Source organism: Denticeps clupeoides, unplaced genomic scaffold (assembly GCF_900700375.1).
Source record: "Denticeps clupeoides unplaced genomic scaffold, fDenClu1.1, whole genome shotgun sequence".
Taxonomy (NCBI): Eukaryota; Metazoa; Chordata; class Actinopteri; order Clupeiformes; family Denticipitidae; genus Denticeps; species Denticeps clupeoides.
This window is the reverse complement of record NW_021630093.1, coordinates 95,721-122,122: the sequence shown is the minus strand read 5'-3', so window position 1 is coordinate 122,122 and position 26,402 is coordinate 95,721. Positions and strand designations below refer to the sequence as shown.

Here is a 26,402-nt window from a genome sequence, read left to right as displayed (position 1 = left end):
AAGATTTAGATGAACTTGGGATGCGCCCCTGACCGATTCCAGATAAGAGTTGTTTTAAAGGTATGAGCAGCACAATGTTCTCCATCATATAACTGCCATGTCTCTCAAGTGGCGGAGTGTCCCGTCTCACCCCGGTCTGCACTTCTGGCCTGCCGGTGGACGCCATTTTCTATACACGTCTCACGTCCTTTAAACAGTATATGCGCTAAAAATAGAAGCATGCTGGGCTTCATTATGTGTCTGTGTGAGTGTGTGTGTGTATGAAGTCCAAAAGACATCGTAATCAGCAGTGTTCACATGAGACCTAGAATCGAAACACCAGAGGAGACAAGTCCAGGCTGAGTGACCCTTTACATTTACAGCATTTACCAGACATCCTTATCCAGAGCGACTTACAATCAGTAGTTACAGGGACAGTCCCCCCCTGGAGACACTTGCTCAGGGACACGATGGTAGTAGGTTGGGTTTGAACCCGGGACTCTGTGTCTTCTGGTTCAGCCCCTGCCAGGCCTTTACGATACCACAAAAACGTCCAGGCGGAGTCCGTATTCATCTGGACGTCGACCTGATGGATTCATATCAGCTACACAGTTTTACAGTTTATTACGATGAAGAAACCCCAGTCCATGTGGAATTATTGGTGTGGTGTGTCCCATCCTGGGAGGACAGGCAGTAGATGATGGTCCAGGTGAGGATGGGGGACTGCAGGTGAAGTTTGCACGGCTTTTGACTCTCAAATTGACCTGCCATCTCATAATGAGCATAACGAATTCAAATGAAAGCTGGACAGAATAATCCTGATCTGAGACAAAACCAACTGGATCCACTGGTCCTTGGTTTCTGTAGCTGCAGTTCCATTTGGAACATCTTCTATACACCTGACCACTTGGCCTTAGTCTTCCACCACGTTCCTCGTCCATCTTCGCTGGTGCTCAGCTCTGAGACGGAGGATGGGGCGTGTGGTGGGATATCTAGGTTGGGTTGTGGATTTGCGATAAGGTGACAGATCTGTCACGTTTCCTGAAGCGCAGCTCTAAGAGGAAACCGGCGTGTCCCGCCTTCAGTAAGACGCCAGGGTTCTCCAGGAGGACAGGAAATGGAGCGGATGAGCAGATCACCGGCCGGATGAGGAGCTTTGAGAAGGTAGTGACAGCTCCTCAGAGCTCTGGATGCCTGGTTATGGGGACATGAGCATTTATTCTGTTTATAGAAGAAGAGTAGAGGATGGGCTTCAATTACATGGTCACCATAAGAACGAGCTGGCAGCTTCAGAGGGAACATCCAGAACTGAACCTGCGTTATACTGAGGTGGTTGACTAGATGTTTCCTGTGGTCTGCAGATGTTCTGAAGAAGAAGATAAATAGTTGAGCAGGAAATGTTGTTTTTGGACAGGAAGTTACTGTATTGCTGGAAATGCTGTTGCTTTTGTGGAGATCTCCATCCACTTGTTTGAGGGAATGTGTAGCTCCTGAGCAATGATGGCTGAATGAAATGATGGAATTAAAGGCCTGATGGAGAAGACCCCAGAATTACCTCTTCTTGTGAGCTCGTTAATGGTTCGACGTGCAGCAACATGCCTGGACCAGGTCAGAAGCTGGAAAATGATCTCTGGTGGTTATAGATCAGATGTTTCTTCACTAAGCCTGATATCCCTGAGAAGATGTGTTTTGAGTTTGATTGAAATATTGAGTCTCTTGTCTGGTTAAACCCTGACCTCCACTGATCAGAACATGCAGTAAACTTCTGGGTCTCCATACCCGAGTTGTTCCTGTGGTGAAAATAACACTCAAACAGAAGACATTATTCTCAAGACCAAAGGGAAAAACTGATATAACAGTTTAAAGGTGGGTTTTAATGAACAGAGACGAATCCCTGCGATAAAATTCGATTTTATTGGTTGGGAACGAAAACCGAAACGAGATGATTCATGAAACTTGGAATCTGCTGCGCGACGGACAACAAACACACGTGAACACGAACTCTCGTTTCATCACAACCGAAACCGAAACGTCCGCGGCCACACCCACCAGCGCCCTACAAATAGACAGAAGAGGGAACAAACACACGAACGAACACCAGCGAAGAAGAAGGAACCATGTCCAGGGAAGGACTTTGTAAGAACTCAGTATTATTTCATGGTGAAACGTTCTTTAACCGCGTTCTGCTAAAACGTTCTTTTAATGTGTTCTCTCCATAAAAGCAGCACCTGGGACCAGGGCTCTGAACGTTGCCCACTGGAACAGAAGGTCTCGCAGGTCTCCACAGGTCCGACCCAGATGGCGGAGCACCGGGCCAGGTGAATTAACGGGGGACGCTGTGTGGTTTAGAAGACATGTTTTAAGCTCCGCATGCTCAAGTTGTGTCTTCTCTCAAAGGTCGACCTCTTTCAAACCAACAGCTTCAGCTGCTGAGGATGATGGTGACGGACCTTCTGCCTCTGAGCACCGTGGAACATGCAGGATTCCAAGCTTTCGTTCAAACCCTGAACCCAGCATGTGACGTCCAACTGTCTGTAAAGTGGGTCCGGGACGAGCTCTTCAGAATCTACGAGGACACCAGAGAGAAGGTGCAGAAGGACATGAACTCGGTAGGCCACATCGTCTTGAGCGCTGAGCTCTGGCCTGCTAATCAGGGGCAGGACAACTATGTGACGGTCAGTGGCCACTTCATAGATAAATACTGGAAGAGGAGGTGCTGCGTGCTGGAGACGCTTCATTTGCATGGAGATCAGACACCTGGCTGCACCGTCCACCACCTGAGAAGACTAGCTGCAGAGTGGAAAATCAAAGACAAGGTGAACGTGGTGGTCAGCAACATCAGGGCCATGAGGGAGGCCTGCGAGGGTGAAGGCTGGACGCACATTCGATGCTTGGCCCTCAACCTGAACATGGTTTTTAAGGAAGCCATGGCGTCTGCAGACGACCCGGCTTGGAAGGCCTTGCTGAGGAAGTGCAGGAACATCGTCAGGTTCTTCAGCAGCGACGCTGAAGCTCGGCACCTTCTCACGTCTCATCAGGCGCGGCTGAAATTACCGACGGCTGGGCTGATGCTGTCCCCGGACGAGACGCTGCTGTCCACCTTCAACATGCTCCACACCATTTCCCAGCAGGCGGAGGCCATCAACTCTGTGCTGATGCAGCAGGTGAAGGAGACCCTCTGGCTCAAGAAAAGCGAAAAGGCCACACTCTCCACCACCCTGTCTGCTCTCCAGCCCTTCAAAGACACCATAGACCAGCTGAGCCATCGAGGGTTCGATTCCATCTCCAGCATCACCCCACTCGTAACTGACCTGCAGAAGAAGATGGGCGGACTGGCGCAGGGGGGGAACAAGCTGGCGGAGACGCTGGACCATCAAATCAAGAAGTTGTTTGGGGACATTAAGAAGAATCGCTGGCTGACTCTCAGCACCTTCCTGGACCCCAGATTCAAGAGCGCCATGCTCTTCAGCCACAAGGCAGATGAGATCAAGAACAAAGTTATAGCCGAAATGCAGACTTTACACAAGACAGAACAGGACGACGTCCTCTGTGACGTTCTAGCCAACTACGTGACCAGCAGTTCCATGGAGAAGCAGCAGAACCCGCTGGATTACTGGCGGCTGCCCAGAGACTCCAGGGCTCTGAGCCCCGTCGCCCTGAAATACCTGACCACCGTGTCCACTGCAGCCCCGCTGGAGCGAGCGTTCCACCAGCACACGTCCCTCAAGATACGCAGCCTGGAGCCGCAAAACGTCCACCTCCTGCTCTTCCTCAACACCAACTGGTCCACGCTTCCCTGACCATCTTCAGAAACAGCTTCTCAACTGAGCGTCATTGTGAGACACTGCAGCACAGCACACGCTGACACGGTGAAACGTGTCCTCTGTATTTAACCATCACCCTTGGTGACAGGCGCCCGGGGAGCAGTGTGTGGGGACGTCAGTGACCACCAAGGCCTCATCTAATACGCCTCATTGGTTTTAATTTTGTACTTTTGTTCAAAAGTATATTTTTGTACATTCATAAATGCTGTACTTTGTATTTGTTTTTTAGTAACATCGTGGTGTATTATTGGGTGAAGGTGAATTCTTTTTTCTGTATGTAAGACTGCCATCTAGTGCAGAATGCATGTGCTTGGTACATTGAAAAAATTATAAATAATATTGTTTAATATAAATTATAACATTATTATATTATATTATACAACTATATATAATGCCTAATAAATAGTTTTTTTAATCAATTAGGGGTTCAATTACAAAAAAGCAAACCGGTCTAATAATTACATATATAATTATAATTATGCTATCAATAATTTATTTTATGAAGCAAATATATGACTATAGTTTAGTAAAAGGTGAGCACGGACATGGACATAAATGATTCAGGTCATTAAAAGAGGGATTTAAACCGCCGTGGATCGAGTTACCAGTGTGTCCGGCGGCTGCGCACCAAATCTGTACTCGTACCCGACGCAGTGCGATTAAAGGCCGATCAGATAAACTGATAAACCTCCTTTTTGTGGTGCACTGCGGAGGGATTATAGGACTGTTTCGAACGCGGCCCCAACGTCGCTCCGTTCCGCAGGCTGTGATGAGGCGGAAGTGGGCGGAGCCGCAGACGGTCCGTCCGCTGACGTCACCGGCGAGGAGGAAACCTGGAAATGTTCAGGTCGTCTTTTTATAAATAATCATTATAGTAGTGTTAATGGTGATATTATTGCGCTGTTTTAGAACGCGAGTCTGTTGTCATGGTGACGTAGTCAATAGTAATCGGTTCGGATTTATCGGACGGGGAGTTTTGTGCGGCCGTAATGACGGCAATTTCGCCTGGAAATAGCCACCTTTGTTCATCATAGTCTCAATATTACAATATCACATTTATCATTTTAATCATGTTCATCAAAACAATCAGACTTTATTCATCCCTCTGCAAGATTCCCCATATTTATCATCATATTTATCAAAATCATCATATTCATTATCATATTAATCAGAATCACCATATTCATCATCATGGTCTGATAAAAGCCAGAAATGTAAAGGTTCCTTGTTCTGGCCTGGAATATGCTGTGTGTGTTTAGGTATGATAACAATATGAATGGTTCTGTCGCTGTCCCCAGGTGCAGGACGTGTGAAGATGGACGGCAGCGTGACACCCAAGTTCTCGTCGAAGGACGAGGAAGTGCAGTACTGGAAGTCGCTCTCGCTGAAGTACAAGAGAAGGTGAGAAGCCTGCTCAGGCGTGTGGCCGGGCGCGGCCGCGGTGGCGCAGCTGACCGCCCCTGCCACTGTTTCCCCTCGCAGCTGTGAGGAGGCGCAGGAGGAGCTGCTGGAGTTCCAGGAGGGGAGTCGGGAGCTGGAGGCCGAGCTGGAGGCGCAGCTGGGGCAGGCGGAGAACCGAATACGCGACCTGCAGTCCGACAAGCAGAGGCTGCACAGCGAGGTGGAGATGCTGAAGGTAGGATGGAGGACAAGCTCAGACCACGAGGTATCTAGGTGGAGATGCTGAAGGTAGGATGGAGGACAAGCTCAGACCACGAGGTATCTAGGTGGAGATGCTCAAAGTAGGATGAGGAGAAGCTCAGAACGTGCCGTTTCTAGGTGGAAATGCTCAAGGTAGGATGGAGGAGAAGTTCAGACCACGAGGTATCTAGGTGGAGATGCTCAAAGTAGGATGAGGAGAAGCTCAGAACGTGCCGTTTCTAGGTGGAAATGCTCAAGGTAGGATGGAGGAGGAGCTCAGACCGCAGCGTTTCTAGGTGGAGATGCTCAAGGTAGGATGGAGGAGAAGTTCAGAATGTGCCGTTTCTAGGTGGAAATGCTCAAGGTAGGATGGAGGAGGAGCTCAGACCACAGGATTTAGAGGTGGAGATGCTCATGGTAGGATGGAGAAGTTCAGACCACAAGGTATCTAGGTGGAGATGCTCAAGGTAGGATGGAGGAGAAGCTCAGACCGCAGGGTTTATAGGTGGAGATGTTTGTGTGTGTGTGTGTGTGTGTGTGTGGCCCCTATTTTTGTATTTAGTTAAATTTTTTGCACCATGTATCTTCTGTATTTACAGAGATAGAAACAGGAAGTAGTTGAGGTAGAGGAGGAGCTAACGACCCACCCAGACCTTTCTGTTGGTGTTTGTTATTTCTGACACCCAGAAGATGACATTTAATGAAAGTTTAAAAGGGGGAGGAGCCTGTAGGCATGATGGACAGCTCATTCTGGGCAAATGAGGAAGAGGCAGAGGTGGCCTAGAGGTTAAATCGTAGTTGTGGTGCTGAACCGGGAACCGGCTGAGAACCGATCCGCATTTACGCCACAGGCCACGCCCATTAAACAGAAATCCCAGCCGCGAATCCATTACATCATTAAAGAAATCTTCATTAACTCCACCGCTGCCACTTTTACAGTCGCCCCTTCTTTTTGTCCCTGTTGACTTTTATTCTGTTTTTCTCCCGTGTGGAACCTGCGACTTTAAGTTCTTCCCGTAACACTTCACACACTTTCTTCTAGTGCACTTTTTAGTTGAATTCATAATAACGTAATAATATTAAATTCAGCTGCATGTGACTAAAGCTACAATCACTCCGCCCCCTGGTTGTGACCTCACGGGTTCTCGCTACGAGACCAGCTAAGTTTAGGGGCCGACGCCTGGTTCTAACACTGGGAACCAGCACAGGAACCAGAGCAGTGGAAAAGGTGCCACTGAGGTCCCCTTGATGAAGGTCCCGTCCCCACACGCTGCTCCCCGGGCGCCTGTCATGGTGCCCACTGCTCACCAAGGGTGACGGTTAAATACAGAGATCACGTTTCACCGTGTGATGTGGTGACAGTCACTTCACTTTCACCCCCCGCTTGTCAATATGCTACATATACATGTGACTTCCATTTACATTTCCAGCATTTACCAGACGCCCTTATCCAGAGCGACTTACAATCAGTAGTTACAGGGACAGTCCCCCCCTGGAGACACTCAGGGTTAAGTGTCCTGCTCAGGGACATGATGGTAGTAAGAGGGGTTTGAACCTGGGTCTTCTGGTTCATAGTCGAGTGTGGTACCCACTAGGCTACTACTTGTCACTGGATGAAGGCCGTGGTGTTTATGGTCTGTGCAGGAGAAGCTGGAGCAGAACTACATGCAGAGCTACAAGGAGATCTCCCTGCTGGAGGACGACCTGGGCCAGACACGTGGCATCAAGGAGCAGCTGCACAAATACGTGCGCGAGCTGGAGCAGGCCAACGACGACCTGGAGAGGGCCAAGAGGTCCGACCTCCACCACAAACTTACACTCACGTGCAGAACATGCAAGCTCAGGTCTGTTCTCTGCTTCTCCCACCCTCAGGGCCACCATCGTCTCGCTGGAGGACTTTGAGCAGCGTCTGAACCAGGCCATCGAGAGGAACGCCTTCCTGGAGAACGAGCTGGACGAGAAGGAGTCTCTTCTGGTGTCTGTGCAGAGGTTAAAGGACGAGGCCAGAGGTGCTCATCCATCTTCCTGTTCCTCGTGGTTCCCTCACTCGCTGCTGTAATATGGGACGTGCTGCGCGTGTTCCTTTTACAGACCTGAGGCAGGAGCTGGCGGTGAAGGAGAGACAGACAGACATCAGCAGGACTTCGGCGCCCAGCTCACCCACGCAAGACGAGGACAAGATGGACACGGCCGTCCAGGCTTCCCTGTCGCTGCCAGCGACGCCCCTCAGCAGGAGCGCTGAACACTCCTTCACCAACCAAAACGGTTCACGCCGCCCCTCGCCATTTCATTACGGTGCACACACACACACACACACCTGACCACGTACCCCCTCTCTGCCCTCAGCGGTGGTGAACGCTTACGCCAGCTCCGCCCTGACGCCATCCGCCCGCATCTCAGCCCTCAACATCGTAGGCGACCTGCTGCGGAAAGTCGCGGTGAGTTTTTCCACTTTCTTTATCTTCTTCGGTTGGTTCCTTTTATTGAGTTTTGTGGTTTTAAAGTTTATTGAATTTGTTCAGTTTGTACGCCTTGTTGAGTTGGTTCAGTTCGTACACCTTGTTGAGTTTGTTCACTTCGTATAACTTGTTGAGCTGGTTCACTTGGTATAACTTGTTGAGTTGGTTCACTTGGTATAACTTGTTGAGTTGGTTCACTTGGTATAACTTGTTGAGTTGGTTCACTTGGTATAACTTGTTGAGCTTGTTCAGTTCGTACGCCTTGTTGAGTTTGTTCACTTCGTATAACTTGTTGAGTTGGTTCACTTGGTATAACTTGTTGAGTTGGTTCACTTCGTACGCCTTGTTGAGTTGGTTCACTTCGTACGCCTTGTTAGGCTTGTTCAGTTCGTACGCCTTGTTGAGTTGGTTCACTTCGTATAACTTGAGTTGGTTCACTTGGTATAACTTGTTGAGTTGGTTCACTTCGTACGCCTTGTTGAGTTGGTTCACTTCGTACGCCTTGTTGAGTTGGTTCACTTCGTACAGTTTGTTCAGTTCTGTGTTCTGGTCTGATGTCGGTTCCCCAATGACTCTTGTTTTTTTTTTTTCTCCATTCATTTTCCACTTCTCTGGTTTAAAGGCTCTGGAGTCCAAACTGGCGGCATGTAGAAACTTCGCCAGAGACCAGGCAGCCAGGAAAACCTGCGTCGCCAACGGCAACATGGTCAACGGCGACCCTGCAAAGTTGTCACAGCGCGTCCTTCACACATCCAACTTCAACAAAGTGTGAGTGAATATTCACATAAAAATATCATGCTGCAGACAGCAGATAGATTTACGTCTCTTCTACTTCATTAACTATAAATCTATTCATCATAGTAATCACAAGTAATCACCCGCTTCAAATATCACTGTATTGATTTATACATCTCAGCAAGATTTATAAGTTGGTACAAGTGATGCATGAAAAACAGGGCTGTCAATCAATAAAAGGTTTTAATAAATTGTGGGCCAGCCAATCACATCCATGTATGCAAATTTTCCACCGGACAGAATCAGCGGGGTTTTTATTGCAGGTTTAGCGGCTGCAGATGCCACTTGATTTGGTGCTGATTGGCTCTCTGGGTTCTTTTCTGGGATTAATACTGCCGCTCCAGTTCTAGTGCTAACGTGTGTGTGTGTGTGTGTGTGTGTGTGTGCTGCAGGACAGTAAACGGACTGGACACCGTCCCTCCACCACGTGCTGCGTCCCCACCTTCCCTGGTTCCCCTCAGTGTGTAACACACATACACACACACTGAGAGGTGGAGTATTCCACACGTGTGTATTTAAATGCTGCGTATGCCAGCGTGAGTAAAGCGGAGTGGTGTAGAGGGCGTGGCAGACGTGGAGCGGCAGGATCTCGCCGGCACGGCGGTTTTCCATTCTGTATTCCTCCTCCCCTGGTCCCCTGAGAAACGGGCGGAGTGAAGGGCGGGGCTCGGTCCAGTTAAACGTCATCGGAACTTTACAGCCGTCCCGAGTTTTAGCTTTTTCTTTTTTTGCACGCGTTTGCCGTGTTATAACAGAGTTGATGTGACGCTCCTGCTGGCTGGATGTGTGTTTCACAACTTTTATCAGTTGCCCCCACATTTCCCTCTTCCTTCTGGTTAATTTCAGGGTTATTTATGCATGTGCAATAATTTATTCCTATAATGACTTGGATAGTTTTGTCTCAGGATAATAAACTTATTTTGACCATTTGTTTTGCGTATCTGTTTGTCATTTTTCTTACATACAGAAACTGGTTATTTAATTGTGTTCCAAATGAGAAGTACGAAGAAAATCTGGTGGAGCAGCGTCACTACAAATACAGAACATCACGCTTTTATCATATATACAGTACAGGCCAAAAGCCTGGACACCTTCTCATTCAAGGTGTTTTCTTTATTTTCATGACCATTTACATTGGTAGATTCTCACTGAAGGCATCAAAACTATGAATGAACACATGTGGAGTTATGAACTTAACAAAAAAGTGGAGACCTGACCTCCACAGTCACCGGACCTGAACCCAGTCCAGATGGTTTGGGGTGAGCTGGACCCCAACAAGTGCTAACACCTCTGGGAACTCCTTCAAGACTGTTGGAGAAGCATTTCAGGTGACGACCTCTTGAAGCTCATCGAGAGAATGCCAAGAGTGTGTAAAGCAGTAATCAGAGCAAAGAAACTAGAATATAAAACATGTTTTCACTTATTTCACCTTTTTTTGTTAAGTACAGAACTCCACATGTGTTCATTCATAGTTTTGATGCCTTCAGTGAGAATCTACCAACGTAAATGGTCATGAAGATAAAGAAAACACGTTAAATGAGAAGGTGTCCACACTTTTGGCCTGTACTGTATATAAATGTATATATTTAGATAAAATTCTCCCCAGAGAAGAAACATTAAACATCAAGCTGCTGTTTTATTCCACAGTAAGTCATGGTTCGCGTATCAGAGACGCTTCATTTTCTCCCGGCGGTCCTCTCGTCCTCCAGCTCCTCCACCAGCCTCCGCCTCCTCTCCAGAACCTCCACCAGCCTGGCGTCGTGGCGCCTGCGCTGCTCCGCCCGGAGATCCTCGACCTCAGGGAAGAAGCTGCGTCTGGAGAGCAGGAGGCGAGAAGGTCGCACGTCACCGCCACACGAACACGGGTCCTCGCTGCAGACGAGCGGCGGTACCTGTTCAGGAACACCGTCCCCAGACCCAGCAGCAGCGCCCCGAACAGCAGCGGCTTGGTCAGGCGCTTCCCCGCAGACAAGCGGTGCTGCTTCATGCCGCGGAACCCGAAACACAACGCCTGTGCGGAACTAAAGAGTAACGGCCGAGGCTGTCAGAGGGACACACTTCCGCGACGGACACTTAGATCACGTGTCGAGGGAGGGGCGGGTTGGAAACGGTGTGGCCAGTTCCGTCTTTTAAATGCCGGCTTGGAGTTTCTCACCAAACCAACGTTGAACAGAGAGGCGTCGGATTTCATCACCTTACTCACCCATCGTGGACATCTTCTCCAAATGTTTTGGATTGTTTAATCATTTTTATTATTATTGTAACCCTTCTGGGGCTTTCGTGCAACGTTTTTGTAATTCCCCACAGATCTGGCAACAACATCAGGCCTGGATACGTCATTTTTAATTGTAATTATTATCCCCCCACGACGTGCCCGCAGTCCCGCTGGAGAAACGGTGATGGCGCGGTGATGGCGGCCAGAAGACGCTCCGCTGGGCCGGACCGCTTCGAGTTCTTGCAGAACCTGGTCACGGAGTTCCAGGACACGGACAGTGAAGGTGCGGTATCTGCTGCATGGTGGCAGGTACAGACGCACCCCCATATACACCCCCATTAATCCACCTCACACCCACCCGCAGAAGCTAAAGAGCAGGTCCTGGCGAACCTCGCCAACTTCGCCTACGACCCCGGGAACCTGGAGGCGCTGCGGACGCTGCAGGTGCTGGAGATGTTCCTGGACGCGCTGACCGAGGACAACGAGAACTTCGTGGAGTTCGGGATCGGTGAGATGCTCTCATTCGCTTCGAACGGAAATCTGTTCTAGCTTCAGGCCAGGAACCTGGTCGAACGTGATAGTGATGGGAAGTTCTCTCGTGGCTCGGCTCCCAAAGAAGAGCCGACTCTCGTGGCTCGGCTCCCAAAGAAGAGCCGACTCTCGTGGCTCGGCTCCCAAAGAAGAGCCGACTCTCGTTGATTTATTATCATCTGTAAGCTCATGGCCTTACTTTAGCCTTAAATGGACGCTTTGAGTTTTCAAGTGTCCTATTTTCCAAGTAAGGCTAAAATATGAGGTTATGAGAGCTGTTCGGCTAGAACATGGTGATGGAACCGGGGTGCTAGTAGCCTAGTGGGTAACACACTCGCCTATGAACCAGAAGACCCAGGTTCAAACCCCACTTACTACCATCGTGTCCCTGAGCAAGACACTTAACCCTGAGTGTCTCCAGGGGGGGACTGTCCCTGTCACTACTGGATAAGGGTGTCTGGTAAATGCCGTAAATGTAAATGGAACCGACTTTCTGTGTCTGCAGGGGGCCTGTGCAACATGAGCATGGAGCCGGAGTCACGTGACCTCATCCTGCAGAGTGACGGCGCCTTGTCCCTGGTGACCGGCTGCCTGTCGAGCCGGCGCGACGAGACGGTGCTGTCGGCCATCACCACTCTGATGAACCTCAGCACGCCGGCCTCCCGCCAGGACACCACCCACCCGGCCGTGGTGCAGTGCATGCTCCGCCTGTCGCTCTCCCAGAACCCGCGGCTGCGCAACCTGGCCTCCGTTTTCCTGCAGGACTTCTGCACCCAGGAGCAGGTGGCCGGCGCCCAGGGGGACCGAGCGGGCCCGAGTCAGAGCGCTCTGGGCATCCCCCTGCCCGAAACGGCCTATAAAGAGGGAAATGCTGCACAGGAACACTAGAGGGCGCCACGCTGTTAACAGTCCTGCAGGAACAGTCCCTCTTTTAGAAAATGTAATTGTGTTCTCTGTATATTCTGCAGGCCTGTGGGTTCAGACGACTGTTCTTACTGGTCGCTGCAGTTCTATTCAGAAACGCACGGATCCATTTCACCCCGTCTTCACGTCGGCACCAAACCCACCAACCTGGCAACCTCAGTAAAATAGTCACGTGACCGTATTCAGAGCTGTGTGTGTGGGATCGGGGGGGGGGGTGGAAAATACAGTAAAATACTTCACTCACACCATCACTGATCGTTACACGTTTAATATTCTTAATAAAAAGACGCTTTGGTAGAAAATGAAGAACGACCCGCATTTAAAGCAACATCGGTTCCTGACTGGCCGGTTCCACCGTATGTCCATCAATAAAAAACGCAGAACGCAGTTCACAGATGCACGAAAATATGATGGACGGAACATTTACGGGCGTTTTAGCCACTGTGATTGTAAAACCTGTAACAGTCGGATGCAAGTCGATCATCTGGCTAATGAATTAAGTTGGTTCTCCCATCCTGGACATGCGGTTTCTCCGTCAGTTCCCCTCGGCGCGCTCCACCAGAAGCTGCTTCTCCATCGCGGCCCTCAGCTTGTTCTTCTGAATCTGAGAGGAAGGAGGATGCCACTTTACCTCTGCAGCCTGTTACCTGACTTCCTGCGGGCGGGGAAGGGCGTGGCCTCACCTTGCCTGAAACTGTGAGCGGGTAACTATCAACGAAGACCACGTAGCGGGGGATCTTGTAGTGGGAGATCTGAGGAGAAGCAGCCAGAGTGAACAGGAGCCGAGCGGAACGGGCACCGAGCGTTCTAGAAGACGCTCACCTGGCCCTTGCAGTAGGCTCGGATCTCCTCGGCGCTGCAGTCCTGACCCTGCTTCAGGTTGATGCAAGCGCAGATCTCCTCCCCCATCCTCTGGTCCTTCACCCCAACCACCTGCACAGACACCATGTAGCAAACATCTCCATCTTGCCACCATGGAATCATGGGAGCTGAATCATGACAAGATCTGGAACAGGACCTGGGCCTCATGGACTTTGGGGTGCGTGTGCAGGAACTGCTCGATTTCGGCTGGGTAGACGTTCTCTCCTCCCCGGATGATCATGTCCTTGATCCGTCCCTCGATTTTACAGTAGCCAAACGCGTCCATGGTGGCAACGTCCCTGCGTGCAGGTAAACGAATCAATAAGACGATGGAGACAACGTCCCTGCATGCAGGTAAACGACTCACGATAACGAATCAATAACCACGATAATAAGACGATGGAGACAACGTCCCTGCGTGCAGGTAAACGAATCAATAACCACGATAATAAGACGATGGAGACAACGTCCCTGCGCGCAGGTAAACGAATCAATAACCACGATAATAAGACGATGGAGACAACGTCCCTGCGCGCAGGTAAACGAATCAATAACCACGATAATAAGACGATGGAGACAACGTCCCTGCACGCAGGTAAACGAATCACGATAACGAATCAATAAGCATGATAATAAGACGATGGAGACAACGTCCCTGCACGCAGGTAAACGACTCACGATAACAAATCAATAACCACGATAATAAGACGATGGAGACAACGTCCCTGCGCGCAGGTAAACGACTCACGATAACGAATCAATAACCACGATAATAAGACGATGGAGACAACGTCCCTGCACGCAGGTAAACGAATCACGATAACGAATCAATAAGCATGATAATAAGACGATGGAGACAACGTCCCTGCGTGCAGGTAAACGACTCACGATAACGAATCAATAACCACGATAATAAGACGATGGAGACAACGTCCCTGCGTGCAGGTAAACGAATCAATAAGCACGATAATAAGACGATGGAGACAACGTCCCTGCACCCTGATAAACGAATCGATAAGCGCGATAATAAAACGGCGATGGTGGTAAACGGGTGACGGTAACATGCGGTAGGAATGCGGTTCCTCACCCCGTTTTGTACCAGCCCTCTTTGGTGATGCAGTCCTGGGTCTTGGCGGCATCGTTCCAGTACTCCAGCATGACGCAGTACCCACGGATCATGATCTCGCCCTGCGCCCCCAGCGGGACGATCTGTCCAGACGAAGGGTCGACTATTTTTGCCTGGAAGGATGGAAAATTCCAGAAATGAATTCCGGGCACCGACATGAAACATTTCATGGTACAGTAATAAAGAGAGAATTCTTATGAATACATTCAGTAATTCAGTAGTCTATTCAGTGAAGAATTGAATGTAACTAATATTAATTCTCATATTGTAACGCTTCTCTGTGTGCACCATTCCTCCCTGTTTGTGGGTTGGGGTTCTGCAGGTGCGGTACCTCGGTGTGAGGGAGGATGCACCCCACCGTGTCCGTTTTCCGGTCCAGGCTGTCGATGGGGAATCCCATGAACGTCACTGGGCTGTTCTCGGTCGTCCCGTATCCAATCTGCACACGGTGGATCAGATTAAATTACATTCGCTGGACCGGGGACACTTGACTATCCTAGAAGCTGAGAAGATCATCTTTCAGTGGCTGGATGCTGGCCTGAAGGACCCAAACTGGCTTTCCCAATAAAACGCTAGATCTGTTGAGCAAACACGAGATTCCGCCCCTCGCTCCAAACACCGCAGAGGAGTTCAAAACACCACGTGGACCAAACCTGTGGGTTCACCTCTTATTACGGCAGTTCACCTGAATCAGCGAGAACCTCAGAAACCAGGACCAGATCCGAAGCGCCGTTCCTGAGCTTTTTATTCCAGACCCTGAAGAAAGCATCTCGCACCTCTCGTACCTTTATTTCCTTGTGCCACGTGTAGAGGGACAGCCATCTGTCTCCGGTTCGACGCTAGAGAAAGCATGATTTCACTCCTTCATCTTTCAGAATCAACCAAGACTCACCAAGACACGGTTTACATCCATCACGACCTGCAGCAGAAGAAGGAAAAAAAAGAAAGTCCTCCTGCTCCCCCGGCCAGTCCCAACGCGGTGAAATCTGACCATTTCCCCTCCTTAAGAGGTATAAATAGCGCAGCGTCCCGTCCCACTCCGGAGTTCTCTCCTGTCCGAGGCTGTGGATCTTCTCCCACCTCCGTCAGGAAGGTGAGCATCGGGAGCTATGGAGGGCTCCAGTTTATTGCTGGCGGTGGTCTGCCTGCTTGGTCCCCTGGTCCAGGGTTCTCCCAGCCAGTGCCCAAGTCCGTGCCACTGCCACGGGGACCTTCTGCACGTCATCTGCTACAACGCCGGCCTGAAGAAGATCCCGCAGATTTCTGAGGCCACGCGTCTCCTCAACCTCCAGGAGAACTCTCTGGGCAACCTGCCGAGCGGAGGCTTTGGAGAGATGAAGGGTCTGATCTCGCTGCACCTGCAGCACTGCAAGATCCAGGAGATCGCTGGCCAGGCCTTCAAAGGGCTGAAGAAGCTGGTTTACCTCTACCTGTCCAACAATGAGATCAGCGTAATGCGCCCGGGCGCCTTCGAGGACCTGACCATGCTGACCTATCTCTACCTGGACGGGAACCGCATCAGCACCCTGGCCAAGGGAATCTTCTCACCCATGGTCAATCTCTTCATACTGCAGCTCAACAACAACAGCATACCGGAGCTTTCAGTCGGGGTCTTCTCCGGCGCAAAGGACCTGCGCTGGCTGCACCTGAGCGATAACAAGATCAACAGCATCCAGCCTGGCGCTCTGGACGACGTGGAGAACCTGGCCATCCTTCACCTGGACCGGAACAAGCTCTCCACCTACCCGACTGGGTCCATGAGCAAGCTGAGGGTGGTGGAGGAGCTGACCCTGTCCAGGAACCCGATGGCCACCATCCCGGACAACGCCTTCCGCAGCTTTGGCCGATACATGGAGAGACTGTATCTGGACAACATGGGTCTGCAAAAAGTGAGTGTTGATGTTTCTGTGTTTAAATGTGGTTCTGTCCTCTAGAGAAGAAGTCCAGATATGGCAGGAAATTAAAACGAAGCAGTAAGTTCCTGTATTTTTGGAGAGGTGGCTTCAACTCTATCTTCGTTTTGATGAAAGCCTTGTGATCTTGGAACCATCTGTCGGTTTCTCCCAGGAGAAAGGCACCATGTGCCTTGTGTTAAAGGGCGAACAGCCATCTGTAGCCATCTTCTCCAGTGAAAGCTGTGGCCTCACACGCCACCTGTGTGGTCCTGGAGGAAAGCGTTCGAACCTTCTAGATCGCTCAGTGCTCCTTCAAAAAAACCTTTTTGTGCTTAGGCCTGCTTCGTAAGAACTACAGAACCTCGGGATTGTTGGTCAGTGAGGCTTTGTGGAAGCTTCTCGCCACCTGTATCAAATGGGGCCAAAGAAGGGATCCATAAAACCATCTAAACATACTTCAACCAACTGAGGAGACTGAAGCCAGTATTAATAAGCCCGGGAGAAGGAGCCCTTTTCCAGTCGCTAAAGTCAATATTTTGGGTCGGGTCTGTTTGTTGGTCCCGGTCCAGAGGTGTTTGTGCAGAATTATGACAGAAGGGGAAAAAATGACCGTTTCGTAAACAGTCGCCATGAAGAGCGGTATTTTTAGCCGCCCTCGCGCAAGTGTGAATTGACAATCAGGCTCTTTGCAGGCACTTCTGGCAAATGATCGGGTCAACGCGCTGGAAGTCGTCCATTTTCCCCCGGCGCCAAGCGCTTCCCTCCGCAGTGGAAATTTCCACAGGACACGCTCCGCCCCGAGACTGGTCTCCAGCGAGGACCAGGCGCTTCTTGCACCTTGGTGCAGTTTTTAGCAGCCTCACAGGCCCTGGGAACGTTATAAGAGACGCCTTTCATCATTTCAAGCTCCGCAGACGTCTGATGCTGAGCATCAGTGTGGAAAACCAACATCTGCACCTGCTTGTAATTCTACTATGGTTGGAGTGATGAAGGTCACTGAGCCATTGTTCTGAATGGAAATGTTGGATGTGGAACTTTTCTTCCTCTCACCAGGTGCCACTGAGGTGCCACCGAGCAAAGCACCCACTGCTCACCAAGGGTGATGGGTTAAATGCAGAGGACAAATGTCACTGTGTGCATCGTGTGCTGCGCTGCGGTCACGTCACTAACAGCATCTGCTCCAGTTCTCAGACGGCGCCTTCTCCGGCGTGACCGCTCTCAAGTCTCTACACATCCAGAACAACAAAGTCAAGAACCTCCCCGGCAGCTTGGACCTCTCCACCATCACCAACCTCACCCTGTCCGGGAACCCGTTGAGCTGCACGTGCCAGCTGGCCAGCCTGCGCAAGTAAGCACCGGCGCGCCCACAAACGTGCCACGCGCGTAACAGCGGCCGCTACAGCCGCGTCCCAATGCTTCCTCCGTCCAGGTGGATGGACACCAGCCGGCTGCGTCCCGACGCCGTCTGTGCCGCACCCTCCACCCAGCGGGGTAAGCAGGTAAGGGACAGTGCTGCCTTCAGCCGATGCAAGGGCAAGACGAGGAGGGCCAACAAAGGACTGCGCCATTAAAACGGTGAGACGGCTTTTAACGGACATTTCACGTTACTTAAGGCCTGAAACAGTCCCCGCCTCTTTTTGCTATTCTATGTCCCATTGGCTGTAGCTCATTCGTGGCTAAACATCAGCCATTTGAGGTGGTGGCCAAAAATCTATTTCTATTCTAAGTTAGAATACAAGGCCTGTAGATGGTACACTGCCCCCTTGTGGCCTCCAAGAGCTCGTGATCCAGACTTCAGAAAAACAACCAACCGAATAGGACATTTACGGCATTTACCGTACCGACGCCCTTATCCAGAGCTCCTTACACTCAGTAGTGACAGGGACAGTCCCCCTAGAGACACTCATTTACATTTACGGCATTTACCAGACGCCCTTATCCAGAGCGACTTACAGCCAGTAGTTACAGGGACAGTCCCCCCCATGGAGACACTCAGGGTTAAGTGTCTTGCTCAGGGACACGATGGTAGTAAGTGGGGTTTGAACCTGGGTCTCCTGGGCTGTTCTTGGTCGCTAGGCTACTACCACCCTGGAAAGCCAATATATTAAAAATGATATCAATAAAATAGAATATATTAGTAGAATAAGTGGAATTTAGTAATCGACGTCTGGAGTTATTTCCTGCCTGAGGACGGTGGCGCGGTGGCGCGGTGCCGGTGGGTAAACAGCGGGTCTCAGGGGTTCCCCAGTGATCAGCGTGAACCCCTCAGTCTTCATAAGAGCCCGCTGTTCGTGTGGGTCCGGCGCTGCTTCAGGCCGACCCGTTCTTTTCCACCTTGGCGCCGGAGGCGTGTCCTGTTTGACTTGGCTTCTGTTTTTGTCTCGTTCCGCAGGAGACGCAGGAAAAGACGCCCGTCCAGGTGACCGGCCACACCAACTCGACAGCTACACTTACTCTAGAACTCATTTAGACCCGACGTACACACACAAAAGCATCAGACGCAACGGGACGTTTAAACTTAAACCAGAGCAGCATGAAGCAGCGACCTCCGCCCTTTCACCTCCACAACCCCAAACGTACAGACCCTGGCGCCCAGCGGCCATGTGTGACCTCTTCACCTCCAGCGCCTGTTGCCACGGTTACCACAGCGGGCCGTGATTTACTGTGGTCTCGGTTCCAGTGAGAAATTTCACAAGAACGTTGCCAGACGTGGACACAGAGCGCCGACATTATGAGCAAAAGACAGCAGGCGAAGGTAAATATACGTACGAACGGCGCGGAACCTCTCACCCGGTCAGTACGGCTCAGTAAAAAACGACAGAAAATGAACAGAATGGACCCGTTTCCTCAGGTTGGAGGTTTTTTTGTCTGTATAGATGAAGCTGTGTGAGGTTTATAGGTCTTCAGACCGGGAAATGCGAAAGGATACCAGGGAACACATGGTGCTGCCAGGCGTAGAACTCCAACGCATTGTGCGTTAAATATGTCATTTCAGACTTGTTTTAGTGGAAGTGTGTTATTCCAATAAACATGAAATACTTTAAAAGATGATTAAGAGTGTGTTTTGTGTGCATTTTCTACCTTGGAGACTCGATACTGAATGTCTGTGCAGAGACGGACACTCTGCAGTATTCCCACCATTCAGTGTGTTTTAGAATAAAATATGTTCATATATAAATATGAATCTTGCTTGCAGATCCTTTTTATATGTTGGTATGAAATCTACTTTCATTGCCAACTTTGTCCAGAGCGTCTGGCTCCCTCTACTGGTCGAATACACACTGTGCACGTCCACTTAGGACCTGCTGCATTTCAACAATGAAGACTGCATTTAACGTGTGTGTGTTTGGGCGTCTGTGAAAGACTTTCCTTCGGGTTAACATGTCCACAACACCAGAGTCCAGGGATCTCTATGGCAACGGTTGTTAGGGAAGGGAGCCGTGGAACGATGATTGTTCCCTGGTGTGTTCATCAAGCCACAACCACGTCCAGACACACTGAAGGTAATCTGGCAACGTGAACCCCCAGACGCATTCGGGCGTGTTTTCGTGCTGGAGATGAATAAACTGCCCACAGCTGCAAATAAATTTACACCAGCAGCAACTTCAGCCCTAGATGACGAGAAGAAGGAGGGCTTCCTTGGGTCAAAGTGCATTCTGGGAAAAAATCAGGTCACCATGACTACAGCGGAGATTAAACAGGTCTACACACACACACACACACACCCCGTAAATTCCACCATATAAGACGCAACTTTTTTCACACGCGGCTTTTACAACGATGCCGCTCATTTATGGACTTTTATGGGCCAACACATTTAACCTCATCATATCAGACCAACGAAACTATTTCTGCACTTAATTCTTCAGTTCTGCCATTTTGCGCTTCATGCACAGAACCGCCATGATGGAAAAGACACGAGGAAACGTATATGATGCGACCGTCAAGACCTTCAGCCTGTCGAAGAAGGAATGTAAGCTCGAGTGGCGATAGGGACCAATTCCACTACTGAAGAAGACATCTTTACTTCTGTTAACAGCTCTGTTCATTTGCTCTGGCTATTACCGGCATGTATTTAATTAAGAGTTAATAGAAATCTTTCCTGTACCATCTTGCTCCGTTAATATCTCACGTTCATCGTGTCCAATTTAAAAAGTCCAGAATTTACGGTACACACACAGGAGCGGAATTACAACATGGTCCCTGCTCACCAGAACCTGCAGGTTTTCCATTTGTCTTAGAACGTTGGATAAAGGTCTCTCGTTAAATTTCACGGAAATAAGGAACGACACAAGATCCCCTTTTCCTGAAGTCGGCCGTGTTTAGAGACTCACTGCAAAGTCTTTGGTGCCCAGGGTCTTAATAACCTTCTTCACCACTTCTGGTGGACACGGTGACCCGGCCATCACACCTGCCAAGAGGAGGAAGAAATGGCTGAAACGTTGGTTACTGAATTTAAAAAATATGAATATTATTATATATGCCCTGCATATTAATCGTCATTCATTCTTAAGGCTGAAGCTTGCAGTATGGAAGCGCTGTTAAGGTTTTTGTTGGTAAAATAATATTCCAGGATGAACGATGAGTGACTGACCTCCCTCCACAGACGACAAATCAAACTGGCCCAGGTCCGGCTGGCCCAGCATGTCGATGAACATGGTGGGTGTTCCGTAGATGAGGGAGCATCTGGAAAACACGCTCAGGCCGTGTAAGCTCATTTCAAGATGCTGGGATTTTGTGGCTTATGACATCAGCACCATCCTTAAGATAAAACTGAAAGTGGAACCTGGTCTTTTTCTTTTGGGGCTCCCGTCTAAAAGACAAGCAACGTCACTGAAGCTTGATGCAAAACGTTCTAGATTACTAGACAAACCGCTACTTGTGGCATGAAAATGCATTTTTATTAGATGGATATAACCCCATGATATGACTAGTGAAATTCTAGTCACAATAATTTAAAGTGATTAAAGGCTGGTAGTAGCCTAGGTAGACCCAGGTTCTAAACCCCACTTACTACCATCGTGTCCCTGAGCAGGACACTTAACCCTGAGTGTCTCCAGGGGGGGACTGTCCCTGTAACTACTGACTGTAAGGCACTCTGGATAAGGACGTCTGGTAAACGCTGGAAATGTAAATGAAATGTAATGATTGTTCATCTAATAAACATTCCGAGCGCAGAACGTAACTTAATATGGAGTCCCGGAACGTGGGAAGTGGAATGAAACCGTACGGTTTTTAATCCCCGGATTTGGCAGAAACCAGACACTTCGGCAAGCAGGGGGTGAAAGGTCGCCGGGCCCACCTCTCATCCTGTATGGCCTGCAGGTTGGCGCGGCCGCTGTACGCGGTGGACGGGAAAACCAAGGTGCTGCCGTACTGCGCCATCACGATCCCGCCCCCTACGGAGCCGAAACAGTGGTAGAGGGGGACCGGGAGACACACCCGGACGTCGGGCTGCGGGGAAGCGTCACACGTCGTCATACGTTCACCGTCCGCCTGTTAACCGTCAGGACGAAACAACTCACCCGCCAGTTGTAGCCCATACGGATCCCCAGGAAGTACGCGTTGTTGACGATGTTGTGGTGGGACAGCGACGCCCCTTTAGGAGCCCCGGTGGTGCCCTGTGGTAAAAAGGACGGTGAGCGCGAAGCAGCTACGATTATGGTCCAGACCTCAGTGTCTCCTGGACAGTTCGGGATTGGAACCCGCAACCCTTCAGCTACGAGTCCGCGTCCTTTCCCGCTAGGCGCCACTGACCCATGGAGCCTAAAGGTCACAGTGAACCCTCTGACCCCCTGGGTGACTCTACCGATGTGAACTGGATGTTGACGGGGTCGTCACACAAGATCTTCTTCTGCAGGTCCTCCAGGTCCTGGTGGTGCCGGCTGCTTCCTGCCTGCATCAACTCGCTGATGTGAAACGTCCCCGGCTGCCGGCTGTCCGTCACCACCACCGTGCGCAGGTCGGGCAGTCTGTGGGGGGCGGGGTCAAAGGTCAACCGCACTGAATCATGGGTATGATCGCGAGTTGAACGAGTTCAGCTTCCTCGCTACCTTTTACTCCTGATGTCCCCAGGCACGGCCGTGTCCATCTCAGGACAAAGCTGTCTCAGCATGTCCACATAGTTCTGCGTCTTAAACTGGGTGGGGCACACCACCGCGCTGACCCCCACCTGAGGGGACAGAGAGGAGCAGCGTCAGGGCGGACCGGTTCCTGCAGGAACGTGCGTGTGGCCCTCGCGTACCTTCTTCAGCGCATACTCCAGCTCCAGGGCCTGATAAGCGGGGTTCACGGAAACCTGCCGGAGAAGCACAACATCATGTCTCCCGGTGCAAAAAAAAGCGTGCGCGTGCATAGTGAAGGTCTGATGGACGCGGAGACGGACCAGGATGACCCCGGCCTTGGCGGCGGCGAACAGCGTGAGGATCCACTCGTAGATGTTGGGTCCCCAGATCCCCAGCCTCTCGCCCCTCTTCAGGCCCAGAGCCAGGAGACCGGCGGCGGCCTGGTCCACCTGAAAACACACCGGGACTTCACGTTATCTCCTGTACTCACATTTCTGGTTACATTACGAATGGACTAGTGTCATGATCCGGTCCGGCAGGGGTGACTCCGGGTCCGGAGTTCGGACCAGAGTTTCATGATGGTCTCGTGTAATGTTCCCTGATCGTGTTCACCTGTGTATATTATATAAAGCTGTCCTGTTCGTGTCTGTTTGCGTCAGGTCATTGTGTGGTGATGTTCCCTTGTCTCGTCTACTATGCATTAAACCCGTCTCGTGACGTTGTGCGTATGCGTCCTCCTTCCTCGCCATGTCCAGCCAACGTGACAACTGCAGTAAAACGTGCTGTAACGTTTATAACGTTATAAAAACGGTGCATGTCTAACCGACATCTCATCTTGGATGGCAGCCCATCACCTCAAAGTCAATCCCACCAAAACTGAACTAATATTCATTCCAGCAGATTCTTCACCACATCAGGATCTTGCTATTTACCTGGACAACTCGCAGCTCTCTCCTTCTACAACAGCCCACAACCTTGGAGTAACAATAGACAACCAACTCTCCTTCTCAACTCACATCAGCAATCTTTCCCGCTCATGTAGATTCCTTCTCTACAATATCAGACGAGTCCGCCCTTATCTGGCAACCCAGGCCACCCAGATACTGGTTCAGTCCTTAGTAATCTCACGACTGGATTACTGTAACTCCCTTCTAGCTGGTCTACAACTATGTACCATCCCACCTCTACAACTCATACTGATCTTCAACCTTCCCAAGTTCTCCACACCGCCCCTCTACTACGTTCCCTCCACTGGCTCCCAGTAGCTGCACCATCAGGTTCTAAATACTGATGCTGGCCTACAAAGCCAAACATGGAGTAGCACCATCCTACCTCACAGCCCTTATTACACCTCGCACTGCACCTGGTATACTCCGAGCCTCCAGTACTGCTCGCCTGGTCCCTCCATCTCTGAAGGTAAAAGGAAGACGCTCATCTAGACTCTTCTCCGTCTTGGCCCCTCGGTGGTGGAATGAACTTCCAGCTCAGTCACTGAGCACCTTCACACGGCAGCTCAACACCTTCCTCTTTAGAGAAGATTTAGATGAACTTGTAACCTTCTTCTGTATAGAAACTAGAACAGAGTGAATAAAAAGATTGTATTCATAGTTGGGGGTCCTGGTGAACCAGAACTGACCACTTCATCCATGGTGACATGGAAGCACGTTGTAAGTCGCTCTGGATACGATACGGGCGTCTGGTAAACGGCTTGAATGTAAATGTGAATGAATCTCTCTGTTACAGAGAACGCGACTCGGGCGTGAAGTGAATTGTGGGTCTGGTGCTCCCTGCACGCCAGACGCGATGCCGGAGTCCCGACTTCTCACTCCCACCGCAGAGGGAAATCCTGCCGGTTCCTGCAGGGCGCGCCGGCGCGCTTATCAGGATAAATAAACCCTCCATCCGCAGTACAGGAGATAAGCGGCACGTTGAAGTGCAGCCGTGGACTTTGGTAGGAAGTGACATGGCAGGACGGCTCCTGCTGGTGACGTAATCCACCACGTCACACCAACGGGGACATTTAGGGTATTTTATTAGTAGCGCGGTGTGGAATAGCAGCACATGGTGAGACGGATGAAGTGTCTGTTAATGATTACAGCGTGACGTTGCCCGGGCGACCTCGCCGCCGGACCAAAGGTTAAAAATAAAGGTCGTGACTCAGGTTCAGGTTAGAGCTTTGGTCCTGGGCACTCACATCGCGCTGGAACTCGGACAGGGTCTTCCGGACGCCGTCCTGCAGGAAGACCACCGCCTCGCGGTCCGGCCAGCGCTCCGCCGCGTTCTGGAGGGTCTGGGCCACGGTGCTGCTCAGTAGGGACCTGGTGGACGTGCCGTGGGCGTAGCTGGTGGTGAGCGAGGGCGCGGTGGGCGGACTGTCCACGTGGATGCCGCTGTGGAGGCAGGAACAGCATCTTTAGACCGGGCGTGTACGTATGCTCTACATAGAATATTCAGATTAGTTAAAAATTAGCCCCCAAATGAGTTCAGCTGTCGCCGGCGAGGCCAGATGGGGGCGAAGGTGAATCTTTTTCTCTGAAGCTGCTCTCTTCTCTTCCTGCAGACCAGCCTGGGGGGCACAACTCTGCTCAGCTGCGCCGCCAACCGACCCAGAAGCTGCATTACAGCGCAAAACATTCCCCGAAATCGGGACGAAAAGTCTCCAAAATGCGCAGTGATCAGCAAAGAAGCGGAAACACACACACACACACACACACACACACATCGCGCTTTTTTATCCGGGACAAGTTCCATCTCACCAGCGCTGCTGGACGCACGCCGCTCCGGGTCTCCAGGGTCTCCAGGTTCTCCACCGCGGGACGCGCAGGCGCTCCAGCAGGATCCTGGCAGTCATGCTTCACTTCTTCACCGTCTTCCAGGAGTAAAAAGGAATGAGAAGTTGAAATGTCTGGTGAAAAGCGCGGGGAGGAGGTGCGGAACTTGACCCTGGACCTCAACCCTAAACCTTGGACGGGGACGCACGGGCCCGACCCCAGACTGAAGGAGGCGAAGACACTTATCGGGCTTTCTGCCTGTTTTTCTTCTACACAACTTCACTGGCGGCCCCGCGGCAGAAAAGCGCCCCCTGTCGGCTGCTGCTCGGACCGTGATCGGGTGGCTTCACGGTGAGAACATGCAGCCTTGTTGTGTAGATCGGTTCTTCTGGGGTGTTCCTGGTATGTAGTGGTGACTGGAGACACGGGAGAAGGTGTCCTGTGCACTTACCAGTAGAAGAGATGCAGCAGGGTGCGCCGTGAAGATGATGGTCGATGCTCCGGGTGCTGGACCCATGTAAATGTCACCAACATATAGACGCTGACAATATTCCCTGATGGGAGTGGCCTCTTTCAGCAGCGTAATGCATCCTGAGCTGGAAAAACAGGTTGATCCATGGAGACCCCACCTTATAACCCAGAGACTTGCTCCATCTTGGTAACGGGAGATATTTGAGTGAAAGTGAAGTGATTGTCCACACATCGTGGTGACACAACAAAGCAGTGGGCAGCCATGAAAGGTGCCTGGGGAGCAGTGTGTGATAAATAAAGTAAAAATAAAGTGAAGTGATTGTCATTGTGATACATGGTGCAGCACAATGTGTCCTCGGTATTTAACCATCACCCTTGGTGAGCAGTGGGCAGCCATGACCGGCACCCGGGGAGCAGCGTGTGAGGACGGGACCTTAATCAAGGGGAAGTTCAGGATTTGAACCGGCAACCTTCTGATTACGGGGCCACTTCCTTAACCGCTAGGCCACCACTGCCCCGGTACCTTGTTCAGTGGCATCTCGATTTGGGATTCAAACCTGCTTTCTTACCCGCTAGAGTGTGGGCATGTGGTGAGAACATCCCAGGTGGACAGATACCCTGCACCCTGAATTTGTTCCTGTATGATCCGTGCATCGGATGTGAAAGTGAAGCGATTGTCATTGTGAAGACACAACATTTAACCATCGCCCTACTGAGCATCGTTTGGGGACGTTACCTTGATCAAGGGGACCCTGATGGCACCTTGACCTGTTCAGGATTCGAACCCACAACCTTCTGATGTCGGGCGCACTTCATTGTACCGCTGTACAAGTGTCAGTATGAGT

The 26,402-nt window shown here is 50.7% G+C and overlaps 5 protein-coding genes across 10 annotated transcripts; 4 read left to right on the top strand and 1 right to left on the bottom strand.

Annotated features, from left to right (window-relative positions):
- The first annotated feature begins 1,883 nt into the window (after positions 1 to 1,883).
- Positions 1,884 to 4,085, top strand: LOC114783374 (zinc finger BED domain-containing protein RICESLEEPER 1). Of its 4 annotated transcripts, none has more exons than XM_028968840.1 (3): positions 1,884 to 2,115; positions 2,202 to 2,297; positions 2,377 to 4,085. In XM_028968840.1, exons 1-3 carry the CDS (start codon positions 2,097 to 2,099, stop codon positions 3,777 to 3,779), a joined length of 1,518 nt encoding a protein of 505 aa, XP_028824673.1. In that variant the 5' UTR covers positions 1,884 to 2,096; the 3' UTR covers positions 3,780 to 4,085. The 4 variants fall into 4 exon arrangements, with proteins under 4 accessions (XP_028824673.1, XP_028824674.1, XP_028824676.1 ...); XM_028968841.1 differs by having other exon boundaries at positions 2,037 to 2,115; positions 2,205 to 2,297; XM_028968843.1 differs by having other exon boundaries at positions 2,078 to 2,115; positions 2,205 to 2,297; positions 2,400 to 4,085.
- A 470-nt stretch (positions 4,086 to 4,555) lies between these two features.
- On the top strand, positions 4,556 to 9,630 carry LOC114783375 (nuclear distribution protein nudE-like 1-B). Of its 2 annotated transcripts, none has more exons than XM_028968844.1 (9): positions 4,556 to 4,650; positions 5,102 to 5,204; positions 5,286 to 5,439; positions 7,089 to 7,237; positions 7,317 to 7,453; positions 7,536 to 7,709; positions 7,791 to 7,882; positions 8,526 to 8,671; positions 9,091 to 9,630. In XM_028968844.1, exons 2-9 carry the CDS (start codon positions 5,119 to 5,121, stop codon positions 9,164 to 9,166), a joined length of 1,014 nt encoding a protein of 337 aa, XP_028824677.1. In that variant the 5' UTR covers positions 4,556 to 4,650; positions 5,102 to 5,118; the 3' UTR covers positions 9,167 to 9,630. The 2 variants fall into 2 exon arrangements, with proteins under 2 accessions (XP_028824677.1, XP_028824678.1); XM_028968845.1 differs by having other exon boundaries at positions 4,589 to 4,650; positions 5,108 to 5,204.
- An 850-nt stretch (positions 9,631 to 10,480) lies between these two features.
- Positions 10,481 to 13,741, top strand: LOC114783382 (armadillo repeat-containing protein 7-like). Its single transcript, XM_028968854.1, has 3 exons — positions 10,481 to 11,196; positions 11,278 to 11,421; positions 11,950 to 13,741. Exons 1-3 carry the CDS (start codon positions 11,109 to 11,111, stop codon positions 12,330 to 12,332), a joined length of 615 nt encoding a protein of 204 aa, XP_028824687.1. The 5' UTR covers positions 10,481 to 11,108; the 3' UTR covers positions 12,333 to 13,741.
- LOC114783379 (acyl-CoA synthetase family member 2, mitochondrial-like) lies at positions 12,621 to 25,818 on the bottom strand. 2 transcript variants are annotated; one of them, XM_028968851.1, is made up of 17 exons: positions 25,538 to 25,818; positions 25,072 to 25,184; positions 24,510 to 24,705; positions 22,636 to 22,764; positions 22,495 to 22,548; positions 22,304 to 22,422; positions 22,060 to 22,222; positions 21,776 to 21,871; positions 21,553 to 21,704; positions 20,845 to 20,936; positions 20,585 to 20,661; positions 14,687 to 14,794; positions 14,317 to 14,468; positions 13,387 to 13,528; positions 13,191 to 13,301; positions 13,052 to 13,120; positions 12,621 to 12,972 (listed from the first exon to the last, which is right to left on the bottom strand). In XM_028968851.1, exons 2-17 carry the CDS (start codon positions 25,164 to 25,166, stop codon positions 12,904 to 12,906), a joined length of 1,824 nt encoding a protein of 607 aa, XP_028824684.1. In that variant the 5' UTR covers positions 25,167 to 25,184; positions 25,538 to 25,818; the 3' UTR covers positions 12,621 to 12,903. The 2 variants fall into 2 exon arrangements, with proteins under 2 accessions (XP_028824684.1, XP_028824683.1); XM_028968850.1 differs by lacking the exon at positions 25,538 to 25,818 and having other exon boundaries at positions 25,072 to 25,409.
- Positions 13,881 to 19,301, top strand: LOC114783381 (chondroadherin-like). The gene is made up of 5 exons (XM_028968853.1): positions 13,881 to 14,526; positions 14,678 to 16,244; positions 17,435 to 17,598; positions 17,680 to 17,825; positions 18,643 to 19,301. Exons 2-4 carry the CDS (start codon positions 15,465 to 15,467, stop codon positions 17,819 to 17,821), a joined length of 1,086 nt encoding a protein of 361 aa, XP_028824686.1. The 5' UTR covers positions 13,881 to 14,526; positions 14,678 to 15,464; the 3' UTR covers positions 17,822 to 17,825; positions 18,643 to 19,301.
- Positions 25,819 to 26,402: the final 584 nt, after the last annotated feature.